We start from the raw sequence: 20,818 nt of genomic DNA, 5'->3' as shown, positions 1-20,818 counted from the left end.
GCCATCCGTTATAATATTACTTAAAATCTTCAAAAGAAAATAATCTAGTACTACTCACGAGCACCCTTGGTCTCGAACCCTATAAATGAAAACCACAAAATGGGATGAGCTACACAGCCCAGTGAGGTTCCAAAACACTGTAACAGTTCAAATAAATCAAGTAAGTTGGGCATATCATATGCATGGTTCAAGGTTATACAATGGCATGTTATCATGAGATGATAATCATTGTACGGGTAATTTGAGACATTTATCATGCTATGAGACATTTATCATGAGACACTCATCATGGTTCAAGACATTGGCATGTATAGTTCACGAGTGATTGGAGCTTATTACTGGTGCGAGTAATTAAGCATGTTACAGGTATGGAGCATTAACATGAAACAGGTATCATGATATGAGTACATTGGACAGGTAACAGGTATGGAGCATATCACAGGCATATCTCAGGATTTCATGTTGGCATTTTAGCATGAAACAATTATCATGAAAATTTTATTTGAAAATTCACACGGGAAGGTTGTTAACTAAACCATCAAAGTTCAAGAAATTTCCCAAGGTAAAACTGTCTTCTAACTTTTCTTTCCTTTTTAAACATTTTGTCCAAAGCAACCAACCCAAATCTGGTTTATTTGTGAAACAAAGTCCAAGAAACATCTAATATAAAGTTTGGTAGATGTTGGACATCAAAGTTTCCAAAACAACAAGTCTCAAATCATTGTTAGTTACAAATCTGTCCGAGTGGAAAATTCTATCACTGTAGCAGTTTCAAACTTTGGCCACAACTCACACAATTCAACTTGGAATTGGGCGTGGTTGATGGCGTTGGAAAGCTCTCTCATAAAGATAAATTTTCTCAGAAGAAACCATTTTCAAATTCTATCCACAAATAGCTCGTTTTTGAGCATCAAGAAGTAATTTCTGTGCTGTCTCCTGGAGAGCAATGAAACAGGGCAGTGATTTTCAAACGAATGGTGTGGCTCACTCGAGTGGAACTAGGTCATGTATTTTATACCAATGGAAAGCTGGGAATGTCTAGTTTCTAGGACTACAAACAGCACTTAATTTTGACATCAAAGCAAAGAGTTACGGCCGATACAAAATGACTGCCTGGGCAATACGGGATTCATTTTTCAGTTTTGCTAACTTTGGAAATCAACTCATTTGACCAACCAAACCTCAATATTTTTCAATGAAATTTTATACACCAACTATACAACATATAAACATCATATACCAACCATTAAACCCTCAAAATTCTGCAGAAAAGGATACGATCAAAGCAGGGGCAAAATCGGAACTTTTTACTCCATGCACTCCTTGAAATTCATACTAATAATACACCATTAATCTACCATTTTGAGCACTAAACCAACATTAAATTCATCATCAATCATCACATCAGCCATCAAGACAAGGGTGGGAGTTCATAGAGCCCACATTCCAAATTTTCCAACAATAACAACCACCCATATGAATACAAGAGCTTAAAGGTGTTAATCAACCTCCATAAAACAAGATTTCGGTAGTTGATCGTTACCTACTTGTGTGGTGAACAAAGTCAGAATTTTTGGCCTTCCTTAGCACAAGAAAAATCGTGAATAACAGCTCCTTTTCTTAACTCAATGGGATCTCTAATTGTTTAATTAAGTGTAGTTCGAATTTGGAGTGAATAGGAAGAGGTATGATGAAGAATTGATGAAGGAATTTGGTAAAGTAAACTTGGTCCTTTTCTATCTTGATGTTGCACGGCTGGAATGGAAGCAAAAGGGCAGCAATTGAGGTAAGTATATGGAGGGTTTTAATCTAGTGTGATGCTCCCATGTGAAACTAAAATGTGTGGCTCTCATTGATTCAAAGGTCAACTCTTTTTCCCGCGTTTCGTGCTCGATTCCTCTTGAGTTTATTTCACTAGTGCACTAAACTTCTAATGTACTTATATTCATATAAATATTATTCACTCTCAATTGTACTAAAATAAGGGTCTAAAGTTTCTAAATTTAAATCGCGCGCGTGAAAACGCGTATCTCCAATTTACGCGCGATAACGCGAAACTTTCGAGAAATTCTTATAACGACAGTACTAATAACTATCACTTGAGTATTTAAACATTAAAATATCTAATTTAGGTTCATTGTACATGTCTCCAATATTTCAAACTTATTGTACCCTCAATCAGTCAAAATGTCAAATGACGTGTTCACTATTTTCACTAAACGAGCTTTCGAAAATTAATTTTTGAAACAATTCACTTTAAAAATATAATGAAACTATATTTCCATGTAATTAGGTCTCAAGAGCTTAGAAAATAATATTCGGGGTAAAAGACCAAATAAATAATTAAATAAGTTAGAAATAGGAGATTAAATAAGTAAATTTTGCGAGTCCTCACAACCTCCCCTTCTTAAAAGAATTTCGTTCTCGAAATTCATACCTTCTGTAATCTCAGACAACTCTGAACTGTGTGGTGTGTTCATGTCATGCGTTCTTTCAGATGCCACTGATCGGTTTCTCCTTCCATTGACTTGTCGAGGGACAGTTCCATTTCCTTGTTGAGCAGTAGTTTCTCGTGGATATTTCTTTGGACAGTCATGAACTTTGTGGTTAGTACTCCCACACCCCATACACTTTCGTCCCTTTAGTCAACAGTTTTCTTCAGTGTGATTCGTCCTTCCACAATATCCACAAGTCGGACGAGGTGTTGTGACCTGACTTGCTTGCGAGGTTTTCTTTGATCGTGTCTGTCCTACTGAAGTCCCTCACGACATAGTTTCTTTTGGTTCCGTTATCATGAGTGGTGTAGGAAATAACAGTCCTACTCCATCCACTTCTTTTCTAACTTTGAGTGGTGGTCTATTTTCTTCTAGTGTACTGTCAGATGCATCTCTTTTTTCTTACTTGAAAAGATCTTAGTTGAGATTTTGTGCTTTCTACCCTTTGCGCTTTTTCGAGAGCGTCACTAAATGTTTCAACCTGTGCTGCGGCAAGGGCATCATGGATTTTCAAATCTAATTCTTGGATAAATCGTCTTATTCTCTTCCGTTCAGTAGCCACCAATTCTGGGGCATATGTAGATAATTTCGTAAAGCGTGTTTCATATTCAGCTACGCTTAAAGTTCCTTGACGAAGTTTTATAAAATCATCTTCTCTCTTTTCTTGGACAAGTGGAGGAAGAAATTTCTCATTAAATTCACGTTCAAAGTTTATCCAAGTTCTTAGGGTTTGATCCCTTTTCCACTTGTTTCTTAAAACATTCCACCATGCTCGAACTGCTCCTTCAAGTTGAAATACAGCAAAGGTGACTTGTCTCTCCTCTGTGTAATCCAAGACATCGAATATATTTCTTATATTCTCTAACCAATTCTCAGCCACCTCTGGATCAGGTCCTCCAGAAAACTTGGGCGGGAAAAATTTCTGAAACCGCTCTAAAGCTCGATTCTCCCCTATTTCTTGGTTTTCCCGTTGGTTTCCTTGTCCAACACCTTGACCTTATTGAGCTACTAAGAGCTCTAGAATATCCGTCATGCGAGTTAAAACTTGTTCCATTTGGTCATTTCCTCTCCCAGCACTTAGCTCGGCATTTTGGTCAATATCAGATCCATTATCTACTCTTTCATTTCGGGGTTGTTTAGGTTGACGTCCCTTTCGTTGTCCTCTAGTTTTCATGTTCACAGCTAGTCTATACACATATGTATAAACCTCACACTAAACCATAGTCGAACTACACACATATGCCAGTAACAACCTTTAAAGGAAAAGAAATCACATATACAAATATCATTATCACTATGCAAGTAAACACAAACTAGAGTTCATTAAATCATAACACAAATTATGATCAAGTAAAGTTCATGCCAAGTCAAAGTCAATAACAAAAATAAACAAGTGATTATCACAAGTACATTCATCTCCAAGGCGCAAACTCTTAAGTTCTACTCCCATTGTCTCACTATGAAAGATCACAAGTAGAGATTCACTAGATTAATTGGAACTAGACGATTCTCGTACATTAACATGCTCGATTTCAATCCCAACACAAGGATCTTTTGGGTTACGATATTTTTCATCTTTCACTCTTTATTATTGTACCATCTTAACCAAACAATTAGTGGTTTCTTGTAACCATTCCCATGAAATATCAATTCATTCCTATTCCCCACAAATGGAGATATCAAGTCCTTAGGATTGCTTTCCACTCTCAAGTACTCTAGTACAAGAATTCGAAATAAGATAATTCACAACTCGAGTCGGCCGGTTCCAAGAGTGAATCACCACATTCGAGATTCCTACCCAACATACATATCAAATTCCCTCCAAATATCAAGATAAAGGTTTTACAACCTATAACATTTATGATTCACAGCTTACATTTTAGAAGAGCACGTAAACCTTTACTCAATCACATAGTACGGACCATAACACCACTTGGCCCTATCTTACTCCTTTGTAGAGACCACGTGAAGTGGCTCTAAATTTCATCGTTACAAGCAATCATTTAATTTTCAGACCAGTCCCATAGTCCGGCATTCTAAACATTTAAGCGTAGAATACACTACAAAGATTTGAAACCTAAACTCTGATAACAACTGTGACGCCCCCACTTCTTCCTAAGGCGAACCAAAGGGTATCCGCGGGACGCCTGCCCAACTCTCGCCAGGACTCGGTACAATCCACAATTCAAGACTAGAAATATTTCAAATAACTTCAATACACAACTAAAGTACTCTAAATATCTCACACTTACAATTACGCAGCTTTCAAGCTTAAATACAACCCAACGGAAAAGGATACAATAGCCATCCGTTATAATATAACTTAAAATCTTCAAAAGAAAATAATCTAGTACTACTCACGAGCACCCTTGGTCTCGAACCCTGTAAATGAAAATCACAACGTGGGATGAGCTACACAACCCAGTGAGGTTCCAAGACACTGTAACAGTTCAAATAAATCAAGTAAATTGGGCATATCATATGCATGGTTCAAGATTACACAATGGCATGTTATCACGAGATGATAATCATTGTACGGGTAATTTGAAACATTTATCATGCTATGAGACATTTATCATGAGACAGTCATCATGGTTCAAGACATTGGCATGTATAGTTCACGAGTGATTGGAGTTTATTACAGGTGCGAGTAATTAAGCATGTTACAGGTATGGAGCATTAACATGAAACAGGTATCATGATATGAGTACATTGGACAGGTAACAGGTATGGAGCATATCACAGGCATAGCTCAGGATTTCATGTTGACATTTTAGTATGAAACAATTATCATGATACAAGGTAAACATATACTGTAGGATACAGTGTTCTAGTGAAACTCTATCGGTCATCTGCACCTTATGACTTCCGGATCCCCTCGGTTTGACTGGTCATCACCTTATCCCTCCAGTGGTAATACTCGAGTATACCAAAATGGTGTCTCAAGGTTCCAACCTATCCGACCGAGCCCAGTTCTGGCTCGAGTAGGTTAGTAACCATGAGCAGGGCCCAGTTCAGCTTAGAGATTACAACATGCACAAGTAATCAAGTAATTCGACAAAAGGTAAAATTCATCATTTGAGTAGGTCGAGTGAGGTAAAGTACACACTCGCCTAACAATGATGGACAACATCATATAACATGCGATTCATGATCATCAAGTAATCAAGTGGATGCTTAGCACGTAAGCACGTAAACAATACAAGTTGATTTCATGGGAGCATGTAATTCACGGATATCACATATTCATGTAAATTGGAAATCGAATAAACAGATAATCAAGTAATCAGATAGTCATGTGATTTGATAAACGGTTCACGGTTGACGGGTAACGGTTGAGTAGTGACGGTTAATTGACAGGCATTTGTCATATTAATAGGCCATTATTGGCCGTTATCCCAGTTTTACCATGTGAGAGTCGAGGAGATTCACTCTAACGACGTATGCAACCATAGCATACCAAGTCATGTTATTTGAGCATTTCCAAGCATGAGTTATTCATCTCAAAAGAGAATGAGTGCGATAAAATACACACTCGAGTCCATTTTTCAAAACCGAGTAGGCTAAGCAAGCAATCTAGCAAGTTAAGCATGTATCGAGTTCATATGGTCATTTGATATGATTAATCATTTAACCAATTCATGTAGATATGCAATGCAAGTATACATTCCTTAAATAGGCATGAGTATGGTAAATACTTAACACATAATACTTAACACTTAATAATCATGAAATAAGCATGTCCTAGACTTATTCAATTACGTATCCCTATATGGAACACTCACCTAGTCAAAACAAGCGAGTAGTTCTCAAACAAGCGTTTTAGGTGTCCGCTCCGAGTTCCTCTTGGAGATTCTCTCGAGTGCCTGAGCAAACAATAATCAATTATCACTCAATATCACTACGAATCTCTAATTATTGAGAAAGATTGTACGCTAGTGCAATCTAAGGAAATCTTATGAAAATGAACCTCAATTACTCGTAAATCGAGATTCAAGTGGAGTTTTTTAAAGTACATGAGCAATCGAGTTTTCATTTTGAAAATCAAGTATAAAATGTTCAAGTAATATCGAAGGAATAAGGAATATTTGAAAACTCCCTTCCCTTGGAATTCGGAAAATTTTCAGGTTTGATTCGATATTTTGAAAAATCGTATCTCACATTTTACATGTCAAAAATTGGAAAACTTGGTACCATTGAAAATCTTTTTGAAAGTACTAAAAGTTCTCAGAAGACACTTTTCCACGAATGTAAGTGAAAGGCACTCAAATTTTGGCTCAAAGTTGGTAACTTGAATTACCAAGACAGATTTAAGTTGGTTTTTGGTCAATTTTGGAAATTCGGCAAAATTCACTTGTTTTGAACTAACCTTTGAAATTTCGAAATCAATTAGTGTTGCAATCCAAGAGTATAACAAAACAAGCAGAACGAGAAACGGAGTTTTGAGCACCAAGATATAGTAGCTCCAAGTTGCTGAAAAAGTTAAGACTGTTGGGCTATTTTCCAGGTTTGAAGACTAGATTCGAAGTATCATTTGGTCATCGAGTTGGCATTGGAAATACATCAAACTTGGTACACTAAATCTTCCATGTGTGAACAACATTTCTACCAAGTTTCATACAAAAACTCTCACGGTAAGCCAGTCATTAAAACAACCAAAGTTTATGAAGAGTTGCAAGGCTAAACTACCTTCTCACTTTTATTTTGTTTACAAACTTTTTGTACCGTGAAATCAGTTCCAAATATCTCCATTATTGAAACCAAGAGTTCATAACATCCACTGAGCAATTTAAAGACCATTGACATCCAAATTTTCGAAATAAAACTCTCCAAATCAGATTTGACCATTTGGCTAAGAGAAAATGAAAAGTTTTCCAGATTCGATGAGCGAATTTTGTGACATCATTTGCATATCAAAATGGTTTTAGAATATTACCAAATTTTGCACAATTAAACCTCCATATGAGGATTACTCTTCTATCAAATTTTATTTGAAAATTCACACGGGAAGGTTGTTAACTAAACCATCAAATTTCAAGAAATTTCCCAAGGTAAAACTGTCTTCTAGCTTTTCTTTCCTTTTTAAACATTTTGTCCAAAGCAACCAACCCAAATCTGGTTTATTTGTGAAACAAAGTCCAAGAAACATCTAATATAAAGTTTGGTAGATGTTGGACATCAAAGTTTCCTAAACAACAAGTCCCAAATCATTGTTAGTTACAAATCTGTCCAAGTGGAAAATTCTATCACTGTAGCAGTTTCAAACTTTGGCCACAACTCACTCAATTCAACTTGGAATTGGGCGTTGTTGATGGCGTTGGAAAGCTCTCTCATAAAGCTAAATTTTCTCAGAAGAAACCATTTTCAAATTCTATCCACAAATAGCTCGTTTTTGAGCATCAAGAAGTAATTTCTGTCCTGTCTCCTGGAGAGCAATGAAACAGGGTAGTGATTTTCAAACGAATGGCGTGGCTCATTCGAGTGGAACTAGGTCATGTATTTTATACCAATGGAAAGCTGGGAATGTCTAGTTTCCAATGCCACAAACGGCACTTAATTTTGACATCAGAGCAAAGAGTTAGTCTTGAAGATTTAGCATTGCAGGTCAACACATGCCACTGCTTTAATGTTACAATGAAACATTGGCATCCAATTACCTAAACAATGATGGCTCCTTTTGGATTGCTCATTATTTGAAAAACAAATTTTTCATATACAATATTACAGTAATACACAAATAAAAACGACTCCAAAACACCACATCTATGCAATATATCAAAAATAACTTTAAATATACAAAAAAAATAAATACATCACCACCAAAAACACACCGCCATTCGCCGCCCCTTCCACCTCTCTTTTTCCCCTCCCCTTTCTCCTCTCTTTCTTCCTCCCCCTTCTTCTTCGTCCCTCTTTCTCCCCTTCCCTCCCTTCCCCTCCTTCCTTCCCACGCCTCTCCCGCTACCCCTCTCCCCCTCTCCCATTGCGACCAGATTTGGTCACGGGTAGTGACCATTTTCTAGTTGTGACTCACCACCAGAGAAGGGAGAGGGGGGTGGTGGGAGAGGTTGGGGAGGAGGGAGGAGGAGAGGGATCAGGTAGGGGAGGAAGAGGGAGGAAGAAGAGGAAGGAAGAAAGAGAAAAAAGGGGGAGGGGAAGAGGAAGAATGAGGGAGGAGAGAAGGGGTGGTGGAGTAGTGGTGGGTAGTTGTAAGATTTTATAAAATTTTAAAAGTATCCCATTAAAATTTTAAATTTTAAAAATATTCCAAAATATATTTTCAAAAACACTAATAAAAGCATTTACAGTAAAAGTTTTTCAACTACATTGCTACAGTAAAATATTTCAAAAACACCCCAAAAACAGCTAATCTAAACGGAGTCAAATTCACACAAAAGTGATGCAAATTCATTTGTACACACAGATTTGGAGGCGCCTTTATTGAGTAAATGAAAAGCTTCAAAGCCAAATTAAAAAGTTGATGAGTCATTGTTGAAAATGTATTATATGTCGAGTTTGTTGAAAGCACCTTTATTTAGTAAATGAAAAGCTTCAAAGCCAATTTAAAAAGTTGATAAGTCATTGTTGAAAATGTATTATATTTCGAGTTTGTTTTAAAAATTGATAAGTCATTGTTGAAAAATGTATTTGCTTGCATCAACAGTGTATTTTTCAATCTTCTTTTTATCTCATATATATCATATCAAAATAGTGATATAGTATTTTATTCAAAAAATTATTCCAAATAATCTACTATTCAAAGTCATTTATGTGATTGAAGAGACTAGATTTCTTGAGCTAACATATTAGCAAAGCAAAGTCTAGATCTACAATTAGGAATGCGTCTTCCTTTAGACCCACCCTATGAGATCATATCATATTTCTATTCTTAATTGGTGTAATCCATAGTAACTGCATCTAAATATAAATTTGTCTTTAGTACAATATAAAATAGATGCCTACTTAAAGTGTTTATAGAGGACCGTATTACTCTTTACAAGACGAAGTTTTCCACTTTATATAGAAAGATAAAATGAGTTTCTAACTAATGTTGCAAAAGAACGATTGACTTTCTTTTTCTCAATTATCCTATTATGTTAACCAACATTCTTGGCTTTTAATTTGGATTAATCTTTCTTATATTGTCAGCATATACACTGACAGGTCTGGATGCATGTCACATCATTGTAATTTGATTTTGAACACCAAATTTTGTATATATGACGTGCATCTACACTTGCTAATATACATACCATCAATATATAAAAAGATTTACTCAAAATTTTATGTGCTGTTAGTATATACACTTGTAGATCCAATGTATACACTATACACTAACAGTATCAAAAAGATTAATCATTCGAGTTTTAGTAAACTTCAAATTGATGTAATCCTACACAAATAAGAACCATTGAATTGAAGTCAATTCGAGTTGACTCAAGCTTGAAACGGAATTTTTGTTGCGTCTAAACAATCTTTAAATAGTCCCTACACAATTTAATGTTTGGGCTAATCTTGATTCCTAGTCCCGCCTTCGCGTGAATGGTCCAACGGTAGCCTTCTCCCACAGGGACCGAGAGGTCCCGAGTTCGAGTCTCAACTCTGCTGGATTCCTCCGCGCACTTAACGTGCTAAGGTCGGGTTGGGGCGCCGGGTCCGGGCCGCAGGGGATTAGTTGGGCCCCGTAAGGATTGACAGGAACACCTGTGTGACGAAAAAAAAAAAAAAAAGATTCCTAGTCCCATAGATAAGGGCAAGCTTGGATTGTTTGGGCACATGGCACATGGAAATTCTTCACAAGTAGACATGTGATTCCCTGATTCAAAAAAAAAGACATGTGATTCCCAAAATCGACATCAAAGCAGACCTTCAACTCTTCAAGGCCCATCCCAAGCGCATTTCACGACACTCCCACTGATAATACAGAAAGAATATACGGCCAGTCACGCCTACAACCCAATTGCTGCTCGCTGTTAATTAAGGCCTTGTTTGGATTATAAATTTCACAAAAAAATTCTTTCGACCTATTTTTCATTTACTTTTTTACCTTAAGTACATCATAGTGCTTTTTTTTTTTAAAGTACATCGTATTGCTATAATATATTTTTTATAAAAATTTTAAAAATTTACAATTCAAACGAGCTCTAATAACTACACTTGCTACAAATTCGATGGATGCCTCTTATAATCATTTAGTTACATTGTAAATGGTCATTTAAGCCTTTGATCCAAAGAAAATAAAATTACAAAATAAGGTAAAAACACAAGAAGTAAATATCAGTGACGAGTTTATTTTAGAATGGTAAAATTTCTAACACTTTGTCCATCAGAAGTTCATCTTAAAAATTTGTTCATAAGAGTTGACGGCTTGCACTATTTCTTTAAATTTTTTTTTTCCAAATAGAAAAGATATGAGATTCAAGAAGCAGTGCAAAAAAAAAAGAAAATTAGAACTTAAGACCTCTAATTCTTAAACGCTTTAATCTTAGTCACTAGATCAAGAATTCATCGTTGGTTGTTCATGGCTTGCACTAATTTTGTAATGCGTTAATCTTCCTTTGCTAAACTTCCACTATAAAAAGAAAAGGTTTAGCATCAGCCGATTTGTCAGAGTCCCGTTCATTGCTAAGTACTTGGTGCTGAGCACGCACGACACGAGTTTGAATCTCAACGGCGTTGGTCAAGAATCTGTCGAGATTCATACCCCTTAGCCGGCAGATTCCTAAAATAAGCCTATCATGTGAATGTGATTCATGAATCGTAAACGACGTTTCTTGCACGATCTACTGTCCCCTCGCAAGTCCTAATCGGGTAGACGGTTCAACATCTTAACCGCCGTAGCCAGGTGAATAGTCTTTTCCTCTTTTTTAATTTTTAAGCACAACTAGTTGAAACTTTTTTTTTTTTTTTCCTGAGAGAGAAAGCAATGCAACATTGTAACAAATGGTCCTAAAGTAGAGGAAACGAGAGGGAGATGAATCTATCTAATCTGCTGAGAGGTTTAAACGGAACTAAAGAACTTTCGTTCATACTTTAGAAAATTATGAAAAAGAAATGTAGTTAGAGAAGAACTCCGTCACTTGAAACTTAAATAATTTGAAGAACTTTCCTCCATTGAAATCAAAATTTCAAATTTGTAATTGTTAATAAATTTTATAAAAGTGGCTTGCACCTATCTCAAGTTGTTATCAGGAGAACAAGAAAAAGAGGTTGCTGTTGCAATGCATTCTTTTTTTGAAAAAATAACTTTTGGACGATTGCTTAATCATAAATTATTTTATCATTAAATACCTTTCACTTTTCATGTTACAAAAGAGATGAACATATTGACGTTCCAAATGTCCAAAGACTTGATTAATTGGAGTAAATTACTCAGGTTTTCCTTGACGTTTGCCATCGTTGCAAACACTTCTCTATAGTCGTTTCCAAGATTGCCCAATGGATTCCTTGAGCTAGCTAGAATTTCACTCCTTTTTTTTTCTGATAATATATATATTTTATTTCATGAAGTTCAGATTAATGTCAAAAGGTACATCGAACGTGTCACAGTTAAAACTAATATAGAAAATCACTAGATTTAATAGATCTAGAAAATGATAAAGATTACTCTGTAAAACTCCAACAGAGTAAATAAAGTGGATTCAAACTAAAGATGATACTACGATCTGATGAAACGACGCAAGAAATTCATCTGATATATAGATTTGAAAAACTATTAAATCTAATAAAGAAACAACAAAAATTAAACAAAAACTCGTACTAAGGTATCTTAGGAAAGAAGAAAGTTAGAAAATTATAGGAGAGGAAAAAACTTGCACGAATAAGAACTAGAAGACAGAAAATTCTTATGAGATATTTTAGGAGAGACTTTATTGAATATAAAATAAAAGAAGGGGGGGAGGGGGGGGGGGGGAGACCTTGGTTTAGGAATAGCAACAAGGCGAAGGTATTCCCCAGCCCCCACTGCTGTTTGCCCAAACATTCTCCCCACCCCAGCCTTGCCCTGTCACGCACTCCTCCGGCTCGTCCCGCTCCACCTAATGGAAATTTGTTAAGCATAAAAGAATAAAAATATAATTAATAATTTAGTGTAAATGTATTAGTATAACCAATCAATAATTTATATTAGTATAAATGTATATTATTAGAATAACTAATAATATAATTATTATAACTAATGATATTAAATATATAATTATATAATTTATTTATTTTTTTAGATAGGTGACGAGGTTGGGGTATACTCCCTCGTCCCCGCCTCATTTTTTAACGAGGGAAGAAAATGACCTGTGCCCCAGCCCACCCCGTCACATCAACTCTTGCAGGCACTTGCCTCAATTGCCATTCTTACCTTGGCTTGAGACGAAATCTCCTCCCATGGAAGGAAAAAACTATTAGATTTCACTCCCTTAATTAGTGTTGCATGCAAGAATTAACTTTGACCTCAAAATTGGATTAGAGATCTATAGGTAAATAGCATGTTTAAAGCGTGTTTACAATGTTCAAATTTGTACTTATCATGCAGTTAGTTTTGGTGCTCATAGATCTTGCAGTAATAAATTAGCATGTAAACACCAAAAAAAAAAAAAATGGAGCACTAGTTAGATAAACCCTAATTCTAATCATACTCAGTTTTCGAGGGAAAGTTGATATTTCATACAAGTTTGCTATTTTTTTAGGTTCACAGTGAAATGACATGGATATGATTTTGAGTAGAAAAAAAAGGTGCAGTTTTTTCAACACAATCTCATCACCAAACCGAAAAACGAAACTACTAGGACTCCTCCAAAATCATCCTTGTTGCGTAATGATGTCTGCCATGCGATCCTTTCTTTCACTATCCATAGACCATATTCTCCAAATCTTGAATTAAAAAGTATTATTAAATGCACCTCTCAATCATGCCCTATTTATTTGTGCACCCTAAACTATCAATTTCGACATTTTAATACCTTATATTCTCTATGTCTTATTATTAATGTCACACTTCACCTTTTCCACTTAACTAAAATGAGAGGCATGCTACAAACTTTTGTTTGTAACATTCCATTATTAGTCTAATTAATGCAACCAACAAAAGTACCAAAACAAAAAGACCCAAAATTAAATACCCATCTAGAGAAGCGAGTGTGCATGTGTAAGACAATTCTTAATTTATAATACTAATACTTGCGCGTCTGTTTAACATATGAAGAAATGCATTTGAATTTAGATGTGACCCAAAAATTATTAATCCAATAAAAAACACAAACCCTAGCTGAGTATTGTACTTGTAATGGTTAAATTTTAAGTTGACACAAAGATACTTTACCATGCATAAAAATTTATACTCCTAAAATACCCTAAAATTGGGGTAGATGGACTCTCTTATTCGTGACACAGTGTTTAATTCAATTAAAATTAATAATTTCTTGTTACCATTGACTTTTATAGTCTTAATTTGCATTGGTTGACAAAATTCTCTTGTTTATTTAGGGTCACTAAAGTCTTTCCATTCAAAAATTATACATTCATTCTAAATCTACACTTCTATTATTAGCATTGAGGATTCTTATTTTTACTATTAAAACTTAGGATTAATCTTCTATACATTTGACAGTATATATATTATCACCATTATATGCATTACAACTAATTTAAATTTGAATATTAAATTCAAATTTTACATATGTATTTTGCATTCAATCGTAATAGTATATATTCAGATAGTATATACAAGATTTAATTTGAAACTTACACAAGATATAGATTTAGAAGAGAAGGGTATGAAATTACCCCTCCCCTCTCCCCCCCCCCCCCCTCCCCTCTTCCTTAAAACGTATGCATTTGAACAATTCTGTTCTAAAATTTATACGTCTTAATTTACCTCAACAATGTGCAACGAATTGATAGTACGGTGCACTTAAAACGACTACAATCAAATGTTTAATGGCGCAACCTGGCATTCAATGACACTTCAGGGGCACAAATTGTAATTAACTGAGAATAAAACAACTATAAACTCACCCCACACGACAATTGACGCAATTATATGTACCTACTCGCCAAACTTGGCTTCACATTAACGCGTAAAATCCAGCCCTAAAACAGCCGGACCTTTGTTCCTTAATTTCCCCACTTTCACCTGCGGGTGATCTGCGATTACTGAATCATTTATCATTAATTTAAAATAAATCCACCAAATCAAGCAAATTCTACAATTCCATAAAATTCCTCAGATTCAATCAATCAACGTCGGTGCTCCCAAAAAAAGAAAACAAAAGGGAAAAAAAAAACACGTACTCACACAGTAATAGTTAACTCCAAGAAGCCACCAGCAGCCGGCCAGCTCCAGGCCAGCACCTCCTCTACTTCTTCTTCTGCTCTAAACCCCAAGAAATTCTGGGAGAAACAGAACAAATTTCAGGTCATTGGAAGGGAAAAGAAAGAAATCCAACTAAGGGTGTGTTTGGTTGGGTGTAAATTAACTGATGGGCCAAGAGAGCAATTTTACACCTCAGAAAAGACCAGGGACGCTTCCTACGACAGCAGCCGCTGCCACCGCGAATGGCGGCGGAGGAGGAGGTAGAAGCCACTCCTCCTCGGTAGTCCCACGCGGGAGGCAGATCTCCAAGACTTTTAACAATATAAAGATAACGATTCTATGTGGGTTTGTGACAATCTTGGTGCTGCGTGGCACCATTGGATTTGGGAACTTGGTTTCCACCGAAGCTGAGGCGGAAAAGGAGCAAATGATGGAGGATATTAACCGGATCCTTGCAGAGATCCGGTCCGACGATGATCCGGTTGATCCGAATGACCCAACTTCGACGGTGGATGATGAGGTGGTGGTTGTTGATGATAATTCTAATGGGACCTATTCGCTGGGACCGAAGATTACAAATTGGGACGAGCAAAGAAAGGTATGGCTGTCGAAAAACCCCGAATTTCCTAATTTTGTCAATGGTAAGCCTCGGATTTTGCTTGTTACTGGCTCCCCTCCCAACCCTTGTGACAATGCAATTGGGGATCATTATTTGTTAAAGGCAGTCAAGAATAAAATCGACTATTGTCGGATTCATGGGATTGAGATTGTGTATAATATGGCACAGTTTGATAAGGAAATGGCGGGATATTGGTCAAAATTGCCTTTGATTAGGAGGTTGATGTTGTCTCATCCTGAGATAGAGTGGATTTGGTGGATGGATAGTGATGCTTTGTTTACTGATATGGCATTCGAAATCTCGGTTGCTAAGTATAATGAGCATAATTTGGTTGTTCATGGGTATGAGGATTTGTTGTTTGAGCAGAAGTCATGGATTGCATTGAATACGGGTAGCTTTTTGCTCAGGAATAGTCAGTGGTCTCTGGATTTGTTGGATGCTTGGGCACCAATGGGGCCTAAAGGGTCTGTTCGTGATGAGGCCGGGAAGATTTTGACGGCTAATTTGAAGGGTAGGCCAAAGTTTGAGGCAGACGATCAGTCTGCTTTGATATACTTGTTGATTACAAAGAAGAAACAGTTGATGGATAAGGTGTTTGTTGAGAGTTCGTATTATTTGCATGGTTATTGGGCGGGGTTGGTGGATCGGTTTGAGGAGATGATTGAGAAGTATCATCCGGGATTGGGAGATGAGAGGTGGCCTTTTGTTACACATTTTGTTGGGTGTAAGCCTTGTGGGAGCTATGGGGACTATCCAGCTGAGCGGTGTTTGAAAAGTATGGAGAGGGCTTTCAATTTTGCAGATAATCAAATTTTGAAGCTATATGGTTTTAAGCATAGGGGCTTGGTGAGCCCCAATATTAAGAGGATCAGAAATGAAACTGCTACTCCACTGGTGTCTGTAGATCAGTTTGATATCCGACATTCAAGGCAGCATAGCAGTTGATCCCGTGGCTAGGGTGTTCCATCTGGAAGAATTTATAGGTATGTAGTTTTGGCGTCGATCCTGGCTTCTTAGTTCAATTACAGTTGGAAATAAAGCTGATTCTATTTTGTCTCTCCATTGGATGCTTGTTTCTTTAATCTTCTAAAGGTCATTGCTTCTTAGTTAGCTTTTTACTGATGTTTGAGTATTTAGAGCTATTGATTATGTTGTTGAATTGGCAAAGCGAAATTCCTTGAATTGGTATGATGTATTTCTGGTGATTTTCACTAACTAGTGATGCAAAACTTTGTATATCTTGTTTGTTTGGTCAGCGATGATTCGTTGATTGTTTCAGTCTGAGGGCTTGTAACATGGAAAGTTTGGTAACTGGATGCTAAGACAAACAATAGAAAACAGTGAATGAGATGAAGTATAGTATGTAGATAACACTTGAAACCTTTGGATCTTATGTCTTTGAAAGGTTACCATCTTCTTATGCTATTTTTTGTAGGATGAATGGTTTCTCCAACTTCCTCCTTGAGAATATGAGATGTCTGATTTTAACAAAGAAAGAGCAGTCCTGAAGCAAAAATGAATTTATCCTGTAGATGTCAAATTATTGAAATGATTTTCATTTATATGAATAGCATGATATATTTTAGCTTCAATTTCATGGGCAGATTTTCCAATAAAATCAAAGCATCATCTAGATATGTTATATATTTAGTTGCAGTCATAGATTGGCTTCCTTGTTTGTTGTTCAGCCTGTATGGTCCTTTGTCTCGAGTAACAATGAATTGCAGATTAGCTTATTATATTGTCTGATTGTTGTTTTACCTTCTATATGTGAGGATCCTGGTCTTGCATAGTAATTCTAATCTTATTAGTAATCATCTACCATATAGGCATGTAACATTTTTATGAGTACTACCCATTCCAATGTAAATTGTTCTTTAGTTGTTAGTTTCTTTGTCCAAATAATAGATAGTTGGTGTCAAAATTGTGGAATTTGTCAGGATTGTAAGGAATAAGATTTGCGAGTATTGGAGTTCATAATGCTAGTTACCTTGAGTGCAAAGTCTAAACTTACATGTGCTATTTCATGTGGGTTTAGATATGATTTCTTGTAATGTACAACTGCAATTATGGCAACTGTCATGGGATGTACCTTATTCTTCTTTCTTGGCATTTTATTTTAGTTTCAGAAGTGTCTTTACTGCAACAATTTCTTCAACCAGATACTTGATAAGTGGTTCTATTTTCATTGGCACATTCACTGGAGCTTCATCCCTTCCCCATTCCTTTTCTCGATCTCTTTGCAATTGACTGACTATTTTTTAGTGGGAATTGGATATGTATGTTTGCATTGCATAGCAGCTTTTTACTTTGCTCTAAATCTTGATGGCATCTGTCACTTTTTGCAGTGTGTCTGTGTCACTCTAAAAGAGGAGCAGGTTGAAGATGCTATACTTGTATGGGGATCATGGAATGGATGTCATGATGTGACGTGCTGGCGGAATTGTGCTTATTACACTGTTTTTGTAAAGCCAAAAGAATGGTGATAGAAATTTCCCCTTTTGAACTTCCAAGATCCGAAAACGAAGATTTTATCTTTTTAGTTTTTATCCATTTTCTTGAAAGATAGAGTAGACCTTTCCGAGCTATACTAAGACAACCTCAGTTGGAAAAACTACAATGAAAGTATTTAAACGGGTAGGATTGTCCAGAGGGTCTCAAGCAGTATAGCTGACGGTGTTAACCTCCCTGAGGTGCCCTGTGGCAGCATACTTGTATGATCTGCAATTCGTTGGATTTTATTGAATTCTTTGCTAGGCAAGAAAATCAAAGATGGTGTATCATTCACAAGGTTTCTTTGAACAATTGATCGATACGTGTATCCTCCTTTTCCCCTTTGACGTTCTTCTTTTGTTGGCTACTATGTTTCATATTGATCATTCAATGATTTTGTACTGAAGATAAAGGAATGGAAAATTCAACTTTGTTTAGGCCGACCATCAAATTTAAGCAGCACCAAAAGATTATCTTTACATTTCGGTGATGGCACATGCTGCCATTTGTTGTGTAGATTGTTCTAAGGTGATGAAAAGTGTCAAGTTTATTGTTAATTTTTCTAAAGCTACTTTTGGAGCTGGTAGCATCTACAGGATGATGACAAATTTTGGGCATCGAGGCAACTGGAAAGACAGCACTGGTTGTTGCTCCAATTGTTAGCCAAACCAATGATGCAATGCTTCTCAAAGCGGTTACCTGAATCATGAGGACATATGCTCTCCTTTAGAAAAAGACACCAATGCAGCTCTCTGCTCTTTGGAATTGCAGAAGCAGCATCCTTTTTTATAAACAAAAAAAAAAGGTTGAAAGTATGCATTTAGGTGAAGAGAAGCATCAAATAATTCACTCGTAGCACTCGAATATAGCTTTGCATGTATGAAGAAGTTAATTGTCGTTGAGGTCACATTGATTAGTGATTTGGTATCATATTCATATGTTCTAGTAATTCATTCCATTTATCCCCTCACTTTGTATCAGTATCATATACTCTAGACTTTCCAGTCATTCTTACATTATGGCAGAACGGTCTATTCTTTTGATCATGTTGCATGATCAAATTATGGCAAGAATGGCATATCATTTTGGGACACAGAAATCGGTCAAGTCACTATCTCATTTCATTGGGGAACAAAACTAGTAAAACCAAACTTACTTCACTAGCATTAAATTCCAGACACATGAAATCAAACAAAAAATTGGTTTCCAATTCTTCTAATCTTCCTCATGCTAAACTAGATTAGACTTAAGACCTGTGAATAGACCCCATTCTTCTTCACAGTCCAAACAGACACCCCCTATGAGGGATGATTGGATGCAGCAGGAACTCTCTGAAGCGCCAACAACACATTATTCATCCGAGCTATCTGATTCAATAATTGATCAATTCTCTGCCACCAAAAGATAGAAAAACAAATCCATCAAAAAAAAAAAGATATAACAAATTTTCAAATGAGAAATGCAGCTTAAAATTCTTATAGGCATTTTATCAAACACTTTACCAGCAAAAAAAAAAACAAACCTCATCTTTTTCTCTAATAATTCGAACCAAACGATCCCTATCCCGTTGCTTTATGCTCCTCCGCCTTCTCCGCCAACCAAAGTATAAAATTCCCACCACCATCGCCGCCACCGTAAATGCCGGTACCTTCACCGGAAAACGAAACGTCCCAACTACACCTCTGATCTTAGAATAAAACACCTCCAATCCAACATTCACCCAGCTCGGCACGTCACCCGCATCCCTTCTCCTCAACCTCGGTGTTGGCACCGGGGAATCTGAATCTGGGCCCGACGGACGATTCGAATCCGACGGCGAGAACAAAGTCGTCGACGATGAATCATCATCATCATCATTGGAATCGTTATTTACTTCAGATGACAAATCCGACGCTGAAGTCGACGATGGCAATAACGGAGAGGGAGGAGAATTCGATGGGGTGAATGACTTTCCGACAACGTGCAGGTTTTCGTGGTGGCTCGGAGGGAAAATGAGGGAACAGGAATCCTCTTGGTGGTTTTCCTTGATTAGTACCATCGACCAGCTTCCCTGGCGATTGGCCTCTTCTTCCCATTTGAACCGTAGACTTGTTGACAAATTCTTAGATTTGGGTTTCAACAATTCATCTTCGTTTCCTTCTGTGGCATCAGAGACGGAAGAATCCCCGGCCATCATTTCTGATATTCAGAGAGAAAATCAGGAAATTACTAATAGGCCCAAAACCGAAAGAAAGTTGACTAATGTTATGGACTTTGTGAGCAAATTTGCAGCAATTTCGGGCCCAAAGGAAGTATTGAGGAAATAAATATATTTGCTAGTGATTTTTCTGTTTCCTCGAAGGACAAAAAAATATTCAACATTGAGACAATAAACAATTGCTCTTACATTTGCATGTTTACAGATCGTATTTTTCAGGATTTGGTTCGAAATTAATTTGCTTCTCTTTTTAGCTTAGTGGTTTTTTTTTTTTTTTTTTTGAAGGAAATAGATAGTCGTATGAGCCAATCTTTAAAAATTATAATCTCTTTTAATGAGCGTAGATAATTTTTCAAAATTATAGTCCTTGTCCTTGTCCTTGTCGTAATTTCTATGTTAAAAAGATTAACAGGACACATTTCATTGTGATAAATATTAGTTTCTTGCAACTTCTTTTAAAATTTCAATGGATTGTTTCTCGAATTGAGAAAAGTAAAGGTGACAATTTCATATTAGACGTGATAACATGATATGAACACGACTTCGAAAAAATTTGATTGAAACACAAGACAAAAAAAAAAAAAATTGTATCACAAATGAGTTGACCTAATTATGACACAAATAAAATGGCTTGCAACATGTTATTTACTTGGTAAAATTTGTAAGTTGACTTCAACCAAAACATATAAAGCAACAAGCCTGTAACCCCA

At 36.4% G+C, this 20,818-nt stretch overlaps 2 protein-coding genes across 2 annotated transcripts; one reads left to right on the top strand and one right to left on the bottom strand.

Annotated features, from left to right (window-relative positions):
• The first annotated feature begins 14,770 nt into the window (after window positions 1-14,770).
• Window positions 14,771-18,253, top strand: LOC113768574 (probable xyloglucan 6-xylosyltransferase 5). Its single transcript, XM_027312990.1, has 2 exons — window positions 14,771-16,401; window positions 17,767-18,253. Exon 1 carries the CDS (start codon window positions 14,966-14,968, stop codon window positions 16,361-16,363), a length of 1,398 nt encoding a protein of 465 aa, XP_027168791.1. The 5' UTR covers window positions 14,771-14,965; the 3' UTR covers window positions 16,364-16,401; window positions 17,767-18,253.
• A 799-nt stretch (window positions 18,254-19,052) lies between these two features.
• LOC113768455 lies at window positions 19,053-20,166 on the bottom strand. The gene is made up of 2 exons (XM_027312816.1): window positions 19,434-20,166; window positions 19,053-19,302 (listed from the first exon to the last, which is right to left on the bottom strand). Exons 1-2 carry the CDS (start codon window positions 20,085-20,087, stop codon window positions 19,210-19,212), a joined length of 747 nt encoding a protein of 248 aa, XP_027168617.1. The 5' UTR covers window positions 20,088-20,166; the 3' UTR covers window positions 19,053-19,209.
• Window positions 20,167-20,818: the final 652 nt, after the last annotated feature.

Source organism: Coffea eugenioides, chromosome 4 (assembly GCF_003713205.1).
Source record: "Coffea eugenioides isolate CCC68of chromosome 4, Ceug_1.0, whole genome shotgun sequence".
Lineage (NCBI taxonomy): Eukaryota > Viridiplantae > Streptophyta > Magnoliopsida > Gentianales > Rubiaceae > Coffea > Coffea eugenioides.
This window is presented reverse-complemented; position numbering and strand designations above follow the sequence as displayed.